Source organism: Periplaneta americana, chromosome 17 (assembly GCF_040183065.1).
Source record: "Periplaneta americana isolate PAMFEO1 chromosome 17, P.americana_PAMFEO1_priV1, whole genome shotgun sequence".
In the NCBI taxonomy this organism is placed as follows: domain Eukaryota; kingdom Metazoa; phylum Arthropoda; class Insecta; order Blattodea; family Blattidae; genus Periplaneta; species Periplaneta americana.
Genome location: NC_091133.1, coordinates 126286698 through 126303994, shown reverse-complemented (window position 1 = coordinate 126303994; position 17297 = coordinate 126286698). Strand labels below are relative to the sequence as shown.

At 34.9% G+C, this 17297-nt stretch overlaps 1 protein-coding gene across 4 annotated transcripts in view; it reads right to left on the bottom strand.

The window, feature by feature from the left end:
- LOC138692628 (zinc finger protein 93-like) overlaps positions 1–8590 on the bottom strand; it is a 34826-nt gene extending 26236 nt beyond the window's left edge. The window contains exons 1-5 of one of the 4 annotated variants that reach the window (XM_069815685.1): positions 8398–8590; positions 8116–8308; positions 7849–7972; positions 6114–6264; positions 3920–4143 (exon numbers count right to left, since the gene is read on the bottom strand). In XM_069815685.1, coding sequence (XP_069671786.1) covers positions 3920–4143; positions 6114–6264; positions 7849–7972; positions 8116–8308; positions 8398–8468 — 763 coding nt within the window. In that variant the 5' untranslated portion in view covers positions 8469–8590. Of the gene's footprint in view, positions 1–3919; positions 4144–6113; positions 6265–6369; positions 6610–7848; positions 7973–8115; positions 8309–8397 lie in introns of those variants that run through there. The other 3 variants (XM_069815682.1, XM_069815684.1, XM_069815683.1) reach the window with 3 other exon arrangements.
- Between the last annotated feature and the right edge of the window lie 8707 nt (positions 8591–17297).

Sequence of the window (17297 nt, the reverse complement as noted above, 5' to 3'; positions counted from 1 at the left end):
TCATTCATTTTGTCTCTTATGCTTTTTAAAATGGGGAAAAGACGTGAAAATAACTTGAAGGAACAGAGTTTTTTGCGAAAAGTTCTCGAATTGAAAGGTCAACTATTTCATTATATTCGTAACTTTCTTGCATATGGTTGTAGGATATTCGTTGTCTAAAATTTCTTGGACGTCGGACAAACACTCCCTCTTCATCACTATTTGAGTCAGAATTATCCATTCCAAATGGTTTCATGGTTTTATCTTCAAAATCTAACCCTACATTGGCATTTACTTTTTACAAATTATTAAACTATTACTTAAAATACAGTCATGGAACTAACGTTAATATTATTAATAAATTTAATTATCTTTGCTGCTTTATGAAACACTTTAGTAATATTATTATTTATTTTAGTAATAATATGAGCGTTTACAGTAATAAATAATATTATTAAATATTACTTTTATGAAACAGAACAGTAATAATATTACTTAATGTTATTACCTTTTTAGTAATGGTATTAAATTATTACTTTTATGAAATAAGCCCCAGGGGAAAGTTTCAGTACACGGATACCTCACTGACAATAATTATCTTAAAATATTAAAAAGAGAGATTTGTCTGTGTTTGTCGTATGCGCATCATGCTTACGAAAATACACTTTTCAATGCCAATAATTTATTTTGTGTGCACAAGGTTGGAACTTTGTTTTTCCTGGGCGTGAATTTGTCCAAAAGGAACGACATATGTTTATACGCGAACCAAGTTGACTCGTACACTTCATCACTTCCCATTCCAGAACTTTTTATGGAATTCTGTCTTTCACTCCAGAATGATGTCAGTAGGGATTCAATTTTCAATTTTCTTTTTGACTTCTGCTCCCTACAATAAACAAAAAACATATCCACTGAAAATAAATAAACAAAAATAATTTTCAAATTTTGCACGTGTTTGACTCGCCTATCTTGCAGCTAAACATCTTTCCAATAGGTTCCCAAACATCATGTTTTCTTATTTTATTGTGGTAAGTAGGATACTTGGGATTCCATGAAGTTTCCTGCTCCCTATATGCATTAATAAGGTTTATAACAGCGTCTTCCGTCCACTCCAGTTTCGACATCCTGTTAGTGAAATTGAACTAAGCGCTGCGTTCTGCTACGAACTACAAGCTAGTGGCAAATCCCGTCCACAACGAATACCAACTTCCTTTGATGTACCGACAAGCGACGGATCACTTCCGAAGGCAAACCAAACGATCGGTTTGCCTTTGCTGCGACGTACACACGTACCGATTTCAATCAACGAATGCAATCGTTTGTCGTTCGTTCGTTCGCTAAGTGTGTACGCACCTTAAGAACAGTTCCTAAACAGCAAATATTGCCGTCTTGTCAGTGTTGCCAACTGTTACCAGATATCACACGATCCTATATACTAAATGACTTATTTACTTACCGTACTTTATGTTGGAAGGTTATTCTAAATAACTCAATAATTTGTAACATATTTTCGTAGGCAAACTACAAGAGAAAGGGATCAACATGTCAAGTATTTTGTCTAGCAATATGAAATGCATTGGTTTGACCAAACAATTGACTCATAAGACCTAACCTAAAAATGTATTTTGTTTGATCACATGAAATTATTAGTACTAACTCCGAAAAGTTACCTGTCTACAGTCTTGAATTATAACTACAACGCAACACACAAAATAACTATTATGTATTAATATTAATACTGATATTAATTAATTATTACTATGTTCAAATTTCTCTAGCTTCTAGTAACCGGCTCAGAAATCTTGTACAATTTTAATTTCATGGAACTCCAGTACCGACAAATATTATTGATATTTGTCTCAGCTGCTAACATACCAGTTACAAAATCACTACCATTTGTAGTATTTCTCAGTATCGAAATTCGAAACGAAGTTGACAAAAGAAAATTTAACCTACAAACTAGAAAATCACCACAATCCACTAGCATATGTAGTAATGGGGGAAAAATGGTTAGGTTTCACCCTTAGGGTATGAAGTAAGCTGACCCAGACTATACTTGTATCCTTGATCAGTCAAATATATCTGCTAGTAAATATAAGTGTAACGAAATATGCCTCTGAATTTTTTTTTCTTTCTCCTCAAACATGAATTTATAGATTTGTTGTTTACAACCTTATTCCTGGGAGGTCTTCAATTATTTTAAGCAATATAATGATGGAATTCTTTTTGGAAGGACTATGTCTTTTGTGTTCGGCATAGTAGGTCACTAACCACTCAGTAATGACCAAAAAAAAGTGTTACATCAGAATTACTTACAACTTTTGAACAAATAAACATATCAAAACGAAGTATACTACTGTGTAGACGAAGAGTCCTGTAACTGTAAATATCCATACAAACCTGGTCGGAACATGCCTCTAAAGCTGTGTTCCGACATTAATTTTATGCACATAACTTTAAGAGATCTGAACCAATCTATATATTTAAGCTTTCATCGTTTGAGTGCAATGAGACTGTCTAAACAAACGCGAAAAAAAAAAAAAAAAAAAAAAAGGTTTGGTGTAAACTGGACTCTGAACTTCGAAAAAGTAGTAGCAAAAATTTGTAAAATGCCTTGAAATTCAAATGATAAGAGAATTCAAAAGTGGACTCCGTGGCTATGGAATGGCGAGATATTTCACCATACATTGCTTCAAACAGTGAATCTGGGTACTGTTAGTCTGTAAGCATACTCAGTACTCTGTGAACCAAGCATTCATTCATTCAATCAATAAATGAAACAAATTCAAATAATTTCTTTCGCCAATTTCACCCAGAATCGCTCTTGCTGACGAAATAATCCTATGTCCATTAACCCTTGCAACCTATCTGGGATTTTTTCTGATCCCATACTTTTTACATACGCTTGTAAGTTGGCAGAATGTAGTTGTATTCATTCAGTATTCTAAGCATGCTTCTATTGCATTCTCTAAATTAGTTTGGATATGTATTTTTCTTTTTTTTACATATTTATTTGTAATTTAATTTTGATAGGTTGTGCGCTACTTCCCATTTTATTCATCTGAAGTTACTTAATTTAAATGTTGTTATAACTCTGTACTAGCTCCAGTTGTTGCTACAATATGCAGCTGGTACTTCAATCCGTTGTTGTAACGAACACTGCTTCAATAACGTTCTGTACTGGATACAATGTCATAAGGAATACCTGAATGTAGTAAGTTGTGTTTTGTGCTACACAATACATTATACGGTACTACAGTTATATACTAATGTTCATATAATGGAAAGCATCCGTTTTGAAGAGGGATACAGTGAGCACCAAGCCCTGTATGACATTGATGATAACTTTGATGACAGTAGTGATGGAAGCGATGCGATTACCTCAACATTTAGTAAATAAAAATTTAATAAAATGTTTTTTATAAAAGAGAAAAACAACAGGACAATAATACAAATAAATACAATATAATTATAATAAATTATATATCACATATTATGCCATATATAAAATTATAAGACAGCAAAAATGTAACTAAAAATTAAAAATTGTCTGGGATCAGAAAAGATCCCAGGTAGGTTGTACGTAATTTTAAACCTGATAAGTAGCTTGTGAAAGTTAATGAGCCATCGTTTCCCTCCTCCAGGAAATGGCTTAGAGAGTGATGAAACAAATGTAAATTTATAGGAGCGGGCAAATACATTGGAAAGTTATGAAAGTTACACAATTATAAACTAAATAATACTTAATTACACTCATCTGTCTTTCCTTACACTAAATTACTTACTATATGATATATAATGTCGCTATATTTTTTTCTTTCTGTAACAGATGGCGTGCACTGTTAGTTCATGATATGAAAATATAAGCATCTGACAGGAGAAAGGTAACTTAAGCACAAAATTATACTCATAATTCAATACACAATAGATATTAACATACCAGGATCTGGAACACCGTCTTCGGAATTTTCCCCAAATGTCATGGAATCTGTGTAAGTATTATGTTTGAATATTGTTGGTACAGCATCACTTCGAAGGCAATTTGATTTGCAGTAACAATCCTTTTCAAAATGGGCTTCACACAATGCCATGTCTGAATGTACCAGTTCTATTGGTTTATCTAATAAATCTAGTCTTCCTGCTCTTACCAACCATTCCTTACACCTAAAATAAGCACAATACAGATTCATATGAACTTTGTATTTGTAAGTAAAGACATGCTCTTGGTTCTATATTAATAGGAAACATAATCTTTTATTTTGCTATTTTATTTAACAAATATACCTTGTATACTAAGTTTAGGTTTAGTGTAAAACTTGTCTATGTGGAGCGGCACATTCTGGGAAATTACCAAATATGTGCTATTAAGTTTCCCCAAATATCCGTGTAACTTTGTACCACCATTAAAGTCAAATTTTACCTATTTAAAATATCAATGGCTGAGAACCAGACTGTTCTAAGTCCAATTTTTTATAAGAAAGAAATCTGTGTTTCATTGTGTTCCAGTTCTTCTCTGCATATATGAATCGAACAAAATTGTAAATATTCCTCTCTATAAGGTTGCTATGAAGCTATTCCAAATTGTTTCATGAAGCTTTGAATGTCAGGAGCTTAAAATAGCTCTTCTGGAAAAAAGAAGTAAAATGGACTTGGAACAGTCTTGTTCCGGGCCATTGATATGACTTTTGATGTTTATTATGTTTCCACCTATAAAATAAGTAGTTTTCTGAAATAATTTACTTTTAAACATCAATTTCAATAGACACTATTTTAAAATAATCTGTGGCGCTACAGCCCGTGAAGAGCCTAGACTGACCAACCGGCTGCTGGCCTCACACCCACATGCCGAAGCAGAGGTGGACGATCATCCAACCAGAATGGAGGTATCATGTGGTTAGCACGATGATCCCCCAGCCGTTATAGCTGGCATTCACAATCGGATTTCGCTACCTATCATAGCTCCCCAAATGTATCACGATGCTGGGTGGGCACCGGTCCCATAAACTGGCCGAAATTTCATGAGAAAATTTCTTCCCTCATGGGGATTCGAACCAGCATGCATTCCGTAACGCGAGTCCTAGGCAGATGCCTTAGACCACGACGCGGGACAGCCACTATTTTAGGTAAGTATAAAAATATGATAGAATTAGTACAGAGTTACCCCAAATGATTGGTAATGAATGGATGCATTGCTGCCATATTGTCCACACCAGATGTCGAGAGGGAATGGATCACCATTTAAACAAAACAATATTGTTAATCTAAATTGCTTTATTTATAAATGATTTACTAGTACTTTGCCTACACTTACACATCAGAGACATAGACCACAAAAATCTCTCTCTCTCTCTCTCTCTCTCTAAAAAAAAAGTTGTTAATTATGACCTCTTTCGACAATAATCTCTACCTCTTTTGGCACTAAAAATGTTTTCTTGCTGGTGCGGTCCAAGTCCCCAAACACCTAGTGTCCAAAAATTTGCACCTCCACTGGTACTAAAAGAGCTCTGTTGCTGGATGCAGACCCACAAACCCCCAATGTCCAGAAATTTCCACCTGGACCTCTCGAGCAAACTTAAATACCGAACTTAAATTACATGCCTCATCAGCACATGTTATTATGGCAGCATTACACCCATTCATTACTATGTACAACAGGTGAATAGTTTCAGGTTATTCTGTGGAAAGTATTGGGTACCAGAAAGTAAAACCACGTTCTTAGTATTCTATAGATTCCTAATTTCAGCTTCCAGGACATTTCATCAATAAATAAGTAAAAACAGCAGCAAAAAATTTTCGGTTACATTTCAGAACACGGATTCCTTCCTTTCCCTCTTACTTCAAAATTCCAACCTTATGCACATAAAATAAATTATTGGCACTGAAAAGTGTCTTTTCGTAAGCATGATGATGTGCATTCGACAAACGCAGACAAATCTGCTCTTTTTAATATTCTAAGATATAGACCTGTCAGTGAGGAATCCGTATACTGAAATTTTCCCAGGAGGCTAATAATGTTTTAATGGAAAGTGTTAGTCCTAATACCTAATTATGGTTTATAATCATGAATGTCGCTGCATAGAAAATGCTCCGAAACTACGGCGAAAAATACGTATTACGGGTATTTCATTATTTACCTTTCTTCGTCTCTTGGAAAACGATGAAATATTATGTTCCTTTTATTTGTCATTCTGTTTTCGCACATTAAAGCTCCACATGCGTATATTCCATACGTTGGTAGTTCACCATTCTCTCTGCCTTTCCAGTCCATTATCAGTTCTGTAAGTGCTGATTAAATACAACAACTGCTGTCATTTACATGAAACATGGAAATACAACTCATTTACAGTAAATCAAATTTACTTCAAAGTATCGTGAAGTGAAGATACCAACCCTACGCCATTACTATGGCATGGCCGTCAAATTACCCATAGTTCATATCTTTTTCCGGTGTGTTAATCAGCTGTTATGTTCGTATTATTACAATTATAATTTGTTTTGTGTAATTTTGAAAGTCTAGTAAAATTCAGCGGGTGTTATTTTTATAAAAGCTAATATTCTTTTCTGTTGGTGAATATAGTGAACAGTAATAAAAGGAAGTAGAAATGAAGTGTTCAGTCCATGTAACCATAACACGTTTAATAAAGCTACAGTGAAATATATGATATAATAATCTACTAATTTATTCCTGTTATCTCCACATCCATTCTAAGCCATTTACGTATGACAAAATGTACTTAATTTTTGGAGCTTCATATGTTAGAGCATAGGTGGATATATAGTGCTGTTGAGTCTAATTTGTTTACTTGTTTCATACTAAACTATGAATATTGCATGTTGTCATTATCAGGGCTAAAGATAAATTCTACAGCCCTGCATTAAATAAATAAATAAATTTAACTTGTTACTTAAAAGTAATTCCTCTTCCTCCTGAAGCCTACTGAGTTTCTTGTGATAGATGAAATCGATTTTCTCGTTTTTTTCCATTATAAAATATCTTTATTTCTGCAAAAGGAATTTCTAATAAATTTTATCATGCGAGACGGATCAGGGATGATGTATATGGATGCATTATTTGAAATAATTTCTGTTTCTATGTTATGAATGTTCAAACATCCACCCAAGATCTGAGACATAGAAATGTTTGTAGGAGCACCATCAAAAGTTAGGTTAATTACTTTGACACTACATTCTGAAAGAATATTCAATTGCTTCACTAGTTCTGCTTTTTGTGAACATGAAATTAAATTAATAAAAAAAAAATAACTTGGGATTTTCCAAGCTTTATTGACCGATACAATCATAAAAACTAGGGCCTGAGATGCTTCTTCTAGACCTCGGTCATCACAGGAGATTCCAAAATTAACTAGACCATGGTAATTACTCCCATCCCATTCAACGTGTCTTCTTATAGCCATTTCATCCATGACTAAAGAACATACTACAGGCTTTTCATAATTCTGTAATTTTAATTCTAGTAGGCCTATTTCTATCCTCTCTGTTGTAAACCCAAGTTTGACATCAATATTGCTGTACCATTTACCTGAAGTTTTCTCGTGAGGTAAAAACAAACTGCGTACATATTTGTAGGCCCTTAGGGAAAGGAAATTCAGTGTGAGGGCAAATTTCCTTATACTTTCGGGATACTTTTTGGGTATTGGTTTGCCTCTATCTTTGTGAAATAACCTTTCAATGAGGTCCTGATTATTGTCAAAATTATTCAATATTACCTCATTGATTTCTCCCTGAAGAAAATTTTTCCCTTCTAATTCGTTAATCATATCTTTTAAATTTGTCACCTTCTTTAAACGCCAGTTCTTACATTATAAAATTCGGATTTTTTTAGTCTTTAAACGTTCAATAGTAACTTACCTAGATCTTGAATTGTTCTTGTAAGAGCAATTTTTCTTGGTGTGTCAGAGTTTGATGGCAGTTCTAATGATGTTGAAATTATACAAGGAACTTCTTTTAGAACCTCTGAATTATGATGCCGAACCTCAAAGAGAAGAGAAAAAACTAGACTGATGTGTATATGAAATCTTATAGATTATAATTTAAATGCACTGTGTTTCATTATTGTTAAATTATATATATATATATATATATATATATATATATATATTTGGATGATAAGCTTACATATTTAAGTCTTTCCACATGCAAAGTTGGAACTGCATTTGATTTCAGCCTAACACTAGAGGAGGAGGAGGACCTGTCAAAACATTCTTCCAGGAAATGTTGCGAACAAATAACGCTTCTTGCCGTTGGCTCCCAATCTGGCTTATTTATACATTTTAGCCATTCATTTTTACGACTTAAATCTTTAGGAAATCTGTAAAGAACGATGTCATAATGGTTAGGCCGACATACTATTATATGAATTCCATTCATTATACATACATATAACAATATAATGCTTACATATGAAAGGTAACAGCACTTCCTGAAGATTTTGGTTTAGCTGTTATACCACACACGCAACAACTAACCATTATTAAAATTTGAATAGATATTTAAATTTCGCCATGTGAAATGGCAGCAGGAAGATCACTGTTGCCAACATATCGTCCTACAATCTCGGTAACTTTTCAGCAAAAAGTAGCTTAATTTCTCCAAAGTTTGTTAAAAAATCCCCAGAAATGTCGCTAAAAATTAATAAATATCCTTTGCATGGAGTAAAAGCTCTTTACATAAGTACAGTATTAACAAACAATTGTCTGAATATTCAGACATCCGAGAAAACTACTATTAATATTTTTGTTCGTTCGCATCGAATCCTGGAACTTTTGATAGGAAACTATGTAGACCACAGTGGTGTAGACACATGAATTTTAACATTTTCTGAATTGGTACAATCGATTGGAATTTATAGATTTCGCTATACTGGAGAATTAGCACGGTCGCTTTGAACCGTGCCGTTACGTTTATCACCAAATTTAAGTAAATACACAATGTCACCAACATAAGAACATGACATTGGTGTGTGGCGTAGTTGGCGGGAGAAATTTTTTTCTCTCGCTGTCTACCTCCTTCGTTCTGAACATTATTGAGAGATAGCGCCACTGTTAGCGACAATGTGTATTTGCGTAAATACTGCGAGTAAATTATGACGAGTGCCTTAGAGGAGAGGCTCGGGACGTGATCCTTACTTGAATTTATTTTTGCGTGTACATTGCAGATTAAATGATTGAGATCCCTTCTTGCTCCGGTTACAGGCCTTGCATGTTAGGTTAGATTAGCTTAGGTTAGGTTAGATTAGCTTTGGTTAGGTTAGGCTAGCTTTGGTTAGGTTAGGTTAGGTTAGGTTAGGTTAGCTTTGGTTAGGTTAGGTTAGCTTTGGTTAGATTAGGTTAGCTTTGGTTAGGTTAGCTTGATTTCATTCGTCCATGTAGTAGTTAAAATTATATAATTATATAATATGACAGTTTTTGATTCGTAATATTGATAAAAAAATAATAGGTCTATAATGAAAGCGGTGAATAATGTCATGGTCCCTAAATTTTTTTTTCGTAAAAGGCTAGGTATTTTTCTTTAGGCCAGAAATAAAACAGCAACGCCGTCATAATTACGTACTTTACGCTTTGGCGAACATTAACCGGAAATTTACTTTCCGTCATTTTAATGGTATTCCGTGAAACACACCTTTTTTCCTGTTAATTTCCTTGTGATAACCTAGTTTATGATCTTATTACATCTTCATTTTCTTTTAATGCATTCAAAAAACCGCCGTTGTACTACATAAAACCTTGAACTTGACTAATGGAGTGAATTATTTAAGAATATAGTCGCGAATTTGACTACCACCATTTCGATTATATTTTGTTTGATACGGCTCGGTACGGCCCGGTGACTAGTGGCCAGCGACTAGGGTCGACTATCGATATTGGTCTGCCGTGGGTATTATCCAGTTGTTCCATAGATTTTATTAACGTTTCCACAGTATCACACAAATCGTGCTTTTGTCTCAATCGCACGTTTTTTGCAATTTCAAATATATACCAACAAATGTATGTTTCTATGCATGCGACCATGAAACCAAATTATCACACATGTACTGTTGGCAACACTGCTACGATTTCCTCCCCCCCCCTACCGTGGTATTCATACAGAGATAATTTGTAGGAACAAAAGCCGCCCTAAATAAGGGTTCGATAGATCGGCCTACTAATCAATTCATAAAGAATAATAAGTAAACAAAACAATTTTGTGACACTTGGAAAGAAAAAGAAAAAACATTAAGATAAGAAAACGTAGGAAATCATTTACAATAAAAATTTTGTTGGGTACAAATGATTACTAATTATAGCTAAGGATGATTTTAACACGTGAGATCCTATGGCATCAATCGTTGCATCAGAAATTTTATATTAAGTTGATTTAAAGTTTCACGTGGGATCGTGCCACGGGCACCGAACATGAGCCCAAAAACTGTCCAATGTGTGATGTGGTATTGTGCTCCAAGATGCTGACAACAAGGCTCATATATATCTTGTTTTTCACGACACACCTCTTGTGGCTGTTGCTCATGCATCTCAAAACGGATTGTGGGATCCAGAATGACACCCTTATACTTCTGCCGATCAATTATGATGATCTCAGCCCGTCTAGTAGAGCCATCAGAAGAGACGCAACCAACCTCCTCATAAACCTCATAGGAAGCATTATGACGGATTGAAGCTGCGATGAGAGAACGAACCGTATTATGTCTGTTGATTCGGAGCAATTCTCCATGATAGCAGAAACCCAAGACGTGAGGAAGCGTTTCTTGCTCGTCGCATCTTCTGCAACGGGTTGAGTCAAGAGTTCTACCAGGGAGAGTACGTACAGGTATTGTATTATATCAACTGAAAATGCTTCTCAATTCGTTGTTGTGGCGTTTTGAGTCAGACAAAAAGAGCATTCGTTTCGTACCATTTCAAATAATTTAAAATGGCCTGGACATATAGGTCGCGCCAGGGATTTTGGCAGATGGATTTTCTTAATGTGAACTGAAGAGCGAGTTCCTCACTGCTGCAAGATCGGCTGTTATCTCTGTCGCAGTGGAATGGGTAGGACATAAGAGTAAACATGCACGCCCGAGTATTTGTGCACTCTGGATAGTCACCTCCAAAAACTAAACAAATATTACAGTAGTCTATATGTGTCTTTGGTATTCCCAAGAAACTTGTTCGATTAATTAAAATGTGTCTCAATTAAACTTACAGCAGAGTCGGTATAGGCCAGTTTTTGATGCTTTTCCAATTCACTGCGGGCTAAAGCAAGAAGATGCACTATCACCTTTACTTTTTAACTTCGCTCTAGAATATGCCATTAGGAAAGTTAAGGATAACACAGAGGGTTTGGAATTGAACTGGTTACATCAGTTGCTTGTCTATGCGGATGACGTGAATATGTTAGGAAAAAACTCCACGAACGATTAGGGAAAACACGGAAATTTTACTTGAAGCAAATAAAGCGATAGGTTTGGTAGTAAATCCCGAAAAGACAAAGTATATGATTATGTCTCGTGACCAGAATATTGTACGAAATGGAAATATAATCTGTTATATATATGGAAATATATATGTATATGGAAATATATTAATCCTTAGTCAATAGATAAGACTGAGTTTTACGAAATACGAACATTAAGGGATGGAAAATGGGAGGCAGTAATGATCAAAATAATTATACCGATTTATTTTTTTTTAACCAGCAGACGTGCAGCCTTTAAATTTAAAACAAAGATTCACACATAAAATTGGGTTAGACTATTCATCTCATCTCTCAGAATTGTTTCTAAAATGTATAAGGAAAGTAAAAAAATTCAATTTCCGAGCAGAGAGGAGAGAGAAAGAAGTCGACGATTTTAAAAATTCACTAAACTATATTTAACTAGAGACGTAAAATTTAAAATGAAGGTTACTCTTTACAATATTGGTTAAACATTCTTAGATTTTTTAAATGCCATATCCTAAGGTACTGATGAAACGATAGAAGGGAGTGAGAAATCTCATGTCATCTCGATGAAAGTCGATATCTGGGGATCTTTGCGATCACAGAATACGAATAAGGTATTATTTAGTCCGACTTTGTCCCTAAAGTAGTGGAGTGGGACAAAAATGGGTGAAAAATTAAATTAGATATCTTAGGGATTTTCGAGACGAAAATTACGAATAATACAATTTGTGCGAATTCAATATGGCAGTTTCAGTACTATGAATTATATTTAAAAAAAATTAAACATCGGATATCGCACAGGTAACACATGTACAGTATTTAAGGGGGTATGTAACACCTTTTGATAGTAGGCCTATACATTTAGTAAAATCCAAAGTGTAATTTCTACATATTCTGAATGAATGTTGTGCTGGAATTTAGTATAATCATCAGCCAATATATCTAGATTAATAAACAACTTTTTAGAATCCATAAAATACAGTATTTATTGTGAATATTAATTATATTTTTCAATTGGTGCAATTTGTGCAGGGAAAATTGGTTTCTCCGATATTTTGTACGATTTCGAATATTTTAAAATGCTTTCTTCTCTGTTCTATTGACAATGTGCGTGTGAAGAAATTATTGCCCTTGTAATATCCATTACAATCCTATTTATTATACTCTTATATAAATCTAACTTCCGCAACATGCAATTTTACCCAGTTAACCAAATTATATTTTGATTATTAAGAAGAATCGTAATTGTATCAACTTGAATTGTCGCACCACCAGTAGACGATCCCTAGATTATTACTGGACAAATCTTGTATATTGATCTGGTAAGGGTAGGATTATGGTTTTTCGGGTGAAGCTCGTGAAGCGGCACTTCACCTGTTTACTAAGCGCAACTTCACTTATTTACAAGTACTTTAATATTTTATTTCATTTCATTTCATTTTTGTCTTTTACGTTCTGCGTTGTGATATGTTCTGCACTCAGGTATTCTGCATTATGGAAGACTAGTCCCATTGTCACCATGGTTGGCGCAGAGTAGAGAAGGGTGACAATAATTGCAGCTATACCCCTCTTTCAGAGGTACTGTACAGGACTGGTAACTGTGTCCGCGGTCTTGTTGGTGAGGAAAAGGTTTTCTGTGGGAAGCGAAGAGGGAGGGGGGAGTTGAGCTTATTGGTAAACGTACTATTATACGTGCAAGAAACATTTCCTCTTACCTTGTCTTCGCCTAGGCTTGCAGTGTGTTGCAGACGGAGTCGCGTTTCACTCGGATTCTTCAGAAGATGAACTGCCATTTTCACTATCGCTGCCCCCGGCTTCACTATCACTATCAGTGTTCAAGTTGATTGATATTTGGTCAATTACATCTGGAACTACTCCGTCCTTTTCCCAGTATTCTGCTTCTAAATTGGCGACGTGGTGGCAGAAACCTGCCCAATCTTGTCGTGTTACCTCCTGTATTGCGTTCTTCGTAGTTTCGCGCAGCTTTGTTAAAGACAAATCTCCTGTAACATTCGTGTCCCTTACAATTCTCTTGATTTTCGACCATGCGAGTTCGATGGCATTTAGATCACATATATATGGAGGAAGACGTATCACAACATGTCCACTACCTGACAACATGTTATCTATTCTATACGTCTTCTCCTTTGGTTTCAGTGGAAGAATCAGTTTATAAAGGTCGTTCTTACGCATTGTCTCATTGCACTCGACTTCTTTCTTTCTCAGCCACTCTATCATGTCCCCTTTGAGGGCATAGGGTGATGGCGCTTTATCAACCTGAATACAATGGTATGGTGCATTGTCTAAAACGACAACAGAATTTGGCTGAAGATTTGGCATAAGTTGATTAACTACCCACTTTTGAAAATTGCCGCTATTCATTTGCCCATGGTAGTCTCCTGTTGTAGAGCCAGCTTTGTATATTAGTTCTGCACCGGCAAGAAAACCACTTGCGCCCCCGGCATGTAGTATTATCAGTCTGTTCCCCGAATTCATATTGTCCTGAACTCCCATTACGTCATCACTTTGCCAACATCTTCGGTGAGTTAGATTGCTGTTGACCCACGTCTCGTCTACGTACACAATTTCACGTCCTTCTTCTCGATACTTCTTCATTTTACGCAGATAGTTTGCCCTCCAATCTATAATATCCGGTCTTTCTACCAAGATTTTTCGTTTTGACTGGCATTTCCTCCATCTAAACCCCATGCTTTTCACGACTGTTTAGTGATTTTCTGCCCCAAGGAAAATTGATTTTTTCTTTAATTACCGTCAAAAGTTTAGGTATTGTCGGCACTCTCTTTTCTTGAATATAAAAGTCTTGTATTGTATTTCTCATAACCAGGGAACGGATTTATATGGACTAAAAATATATGAAATATGTAAATATATATGTAGTTATTTTTACCAAAATATGGAATTAAATATGGATTTTTACCAAAATATGGAATTAAATATGGACTTAAAATTATAAAAAAATGACTATGTACGTTAAATATTGGTACATTTTAATCAAACTAAACAAAAAATATAATGGACGTACCTTATCTTCCAATGTAGTTTCAACAAAACACAATTTTTATTGTCTGTTACCATAACAATAGGTTACAAACATTTCTTTCAAGTGCTGAAAAGTGAATCTTCTTCTATTGTCTCTGAGGATAGATTTATACTGACTAAAAGAGCGTTCGACGTCACAAGAAGTAACTGGTACATAATTCAATTTCACAATGTCTGCTGGGGATAAGTCCAAGTTAATCTTCACTGTTGATTCACCACTCATCACAGCAACAACCTTTTGTAGTTCTTCATATCCAGGGTTTTTTGAAAGTACAGTGTCCACCTTAGCTCTTACTGCATCTGCAACTTTACCTCTACCACGATTCAGTTGTTCCACAGTACTATTTATAATTTCAAAACTTTCAGATAGTGAAAGGTGCCTATTTTGGAGACTTTTGAGCGTTTTTATGATGCATGAAAATGTATGCTGAATGTGAGCTAAGTCATTCTTCACACTTATGTCACAGGTAACTGTTTTCGCAGTATCAATTGAGACTGCATCTTCAGAGTCCAATGCAAGGAGAACATTGTTAATAGAGTCTATATGTTCGGCATAATATTCAACTGCTTCTAGCCATGTACCCCATCTAGTTAAAATTGGCTTTGGTGGCAATGGAATTTCAGGGTACATTTCTTTCAACACGTTAACTCTACTGGGAGCTTTGAGAAATACTTTTTTCACTGATGAAATCAACAAATCTACTTTAGGGAAATTGTCTCTGACCACTTCTGCCACACGATGAAATGCATGCGCCACACAAGTAAAATGAGTCAATTTAGGATATACAACAGATAATGCTTGTCCAGCTTTGACCATATAAGGGGCAGCATCGCTAATAAAGAATAACACATTATCGTACATAATACCCTTTGGCCACAGGATACCCATAGCTTCGTTGAACAGTTTAACTATAGTTTTGTTATTGCACTTTTCTAGAACATCACAATGTAAAAGAATTCGTTCAGAATATTGTTCACTTAACAAACCGATAACTACATTACCAACAAGTCTACCTTCTTTGTCGGGAGTCTCATCAATGGAAACCCAAATTGAACTATCTTTAATTTCATCTCTTATCTTCTGTATTGTCTCATCGTAGATGGATGGAGCATACGTCTTCCTAAGTGTTAACTCATCCGGGATTGTATGTTGAGTATATTTTTCAAGGAATTCCCTGAAGACCTTATTCTTTAGTTTGTAGAGAGGAATATCAGCAGAGATGAGAGAACGGCACAGGTCGATGTTAAACTCAGATCTTACATTCGATGTTGTTGGTTGTGTTAAAAACAATTGTCTCTGCTTGGAATTTAGTTGTTTGTTGGCCTGATGTTTACTAGTTGTAATGTGTTGTTGCACCAGGAACTTTTGTGTAGATGATACTGCACACTGACACAAATTACAAAATAATATTTTATTGTCAGTTGATAAACCATCTTCTTTAAATTCTGAAATGTAACTTGTTAGTTTTGATTTTAAATTGACTGAATGACGTACTTTTGGCATATTTACCGTCTTTATAGTATGATTTACAAAACTGAACCTATGTGTACTCTGACTGGCATTTAACTGTTGAGCTGCACAACTGAAGTCTGTTAAAAATTTTAAATTAAATTAATACAGTTTTGTAACTTACTTTCCCATTGTTGATAGGACTGCTAATTTTCAAATAACTCTGATGTTAAAGGGATTACTGAACATGTGTTTAAATCTCTATTGTTGAAATGTATTTTTAAAAGTTAATGGAATTTTGTTTTGTTTTATTGTTAAACCTAATATAATATGGACTGTTTTATATGAAATATGGAAAATATATGGAAATTAACGAAAATATGTACTAAACTCTAAAATATGGAAAAATATGGAAAATAAAAGTAGGATTTTTCAACCCTACACATTGTGAAACATAAAGATAATGCAAAATATAAATTATATTAGCTTTATAAGTAAATATGTATTTACATATAAATCCTTTCCCTGCTTATAACACACTTGTCGAAGTCGTCTACATGCAGTATATTACGAGATATTATTCGTCTCTTCTTTCCTGGCGATTTCAGAAGTCTATCCGGACTGTTTTCTTTTCTTATCTTATGTTCCTTCCTAATCTTCTTTATTGTACTATACCCTACTCCAGTGTATTCGGCCGCTCTTTCAGTTGATTTATTTAAGGGAATCCTCAAATGTTTTTGCACTCTTTCCTCATCGCACTTCTCTATGATGTTAGCTATTATTTCTCTTGCTTCACTATGAATAGTTGTGTTTGCCTTTCTATTAGCCATACTAAACGAAAGTGTTTAAGACTATCGTTCTTGCTAATATCACTGCTCTATAATCTCGCACTATTATTCCTATACTATAGCTATACACATCCTATACTATTTTATCACTACACTACACTACACTATACTAATCCTATTCTAGATATACGCACTACACTGAATTACACAGATTTACTGTAATTACTGTATAAGGAAGTTCTGAATTGAACAATGTAAAGAATACTGTAAACTCAAGTTGACTGCACTCTCGCAATATATATTCAGAACTGGTAGTTGTCTGTCAATGTCATAGAAAGGCCACCCCCATCCCGAACCTTTAGTACCTACCCTCTTCCCCGCGGTTGCGGCAGACCCCTCTCACACGGACACAGTTACTAGTCCTCCACAGTAGAGCATCTCAATTTGCGGATTTGTTTACAGGTAACCATGGCAACGAACCCTTGTAAGATTTCTATAGAACCTGTCTGCGAGGGTACTTGAATCGCTGATAAAACATTTCTCTTGTAGCTGCAACCACATTATAGCCTCCTGGCTTGGCTCTT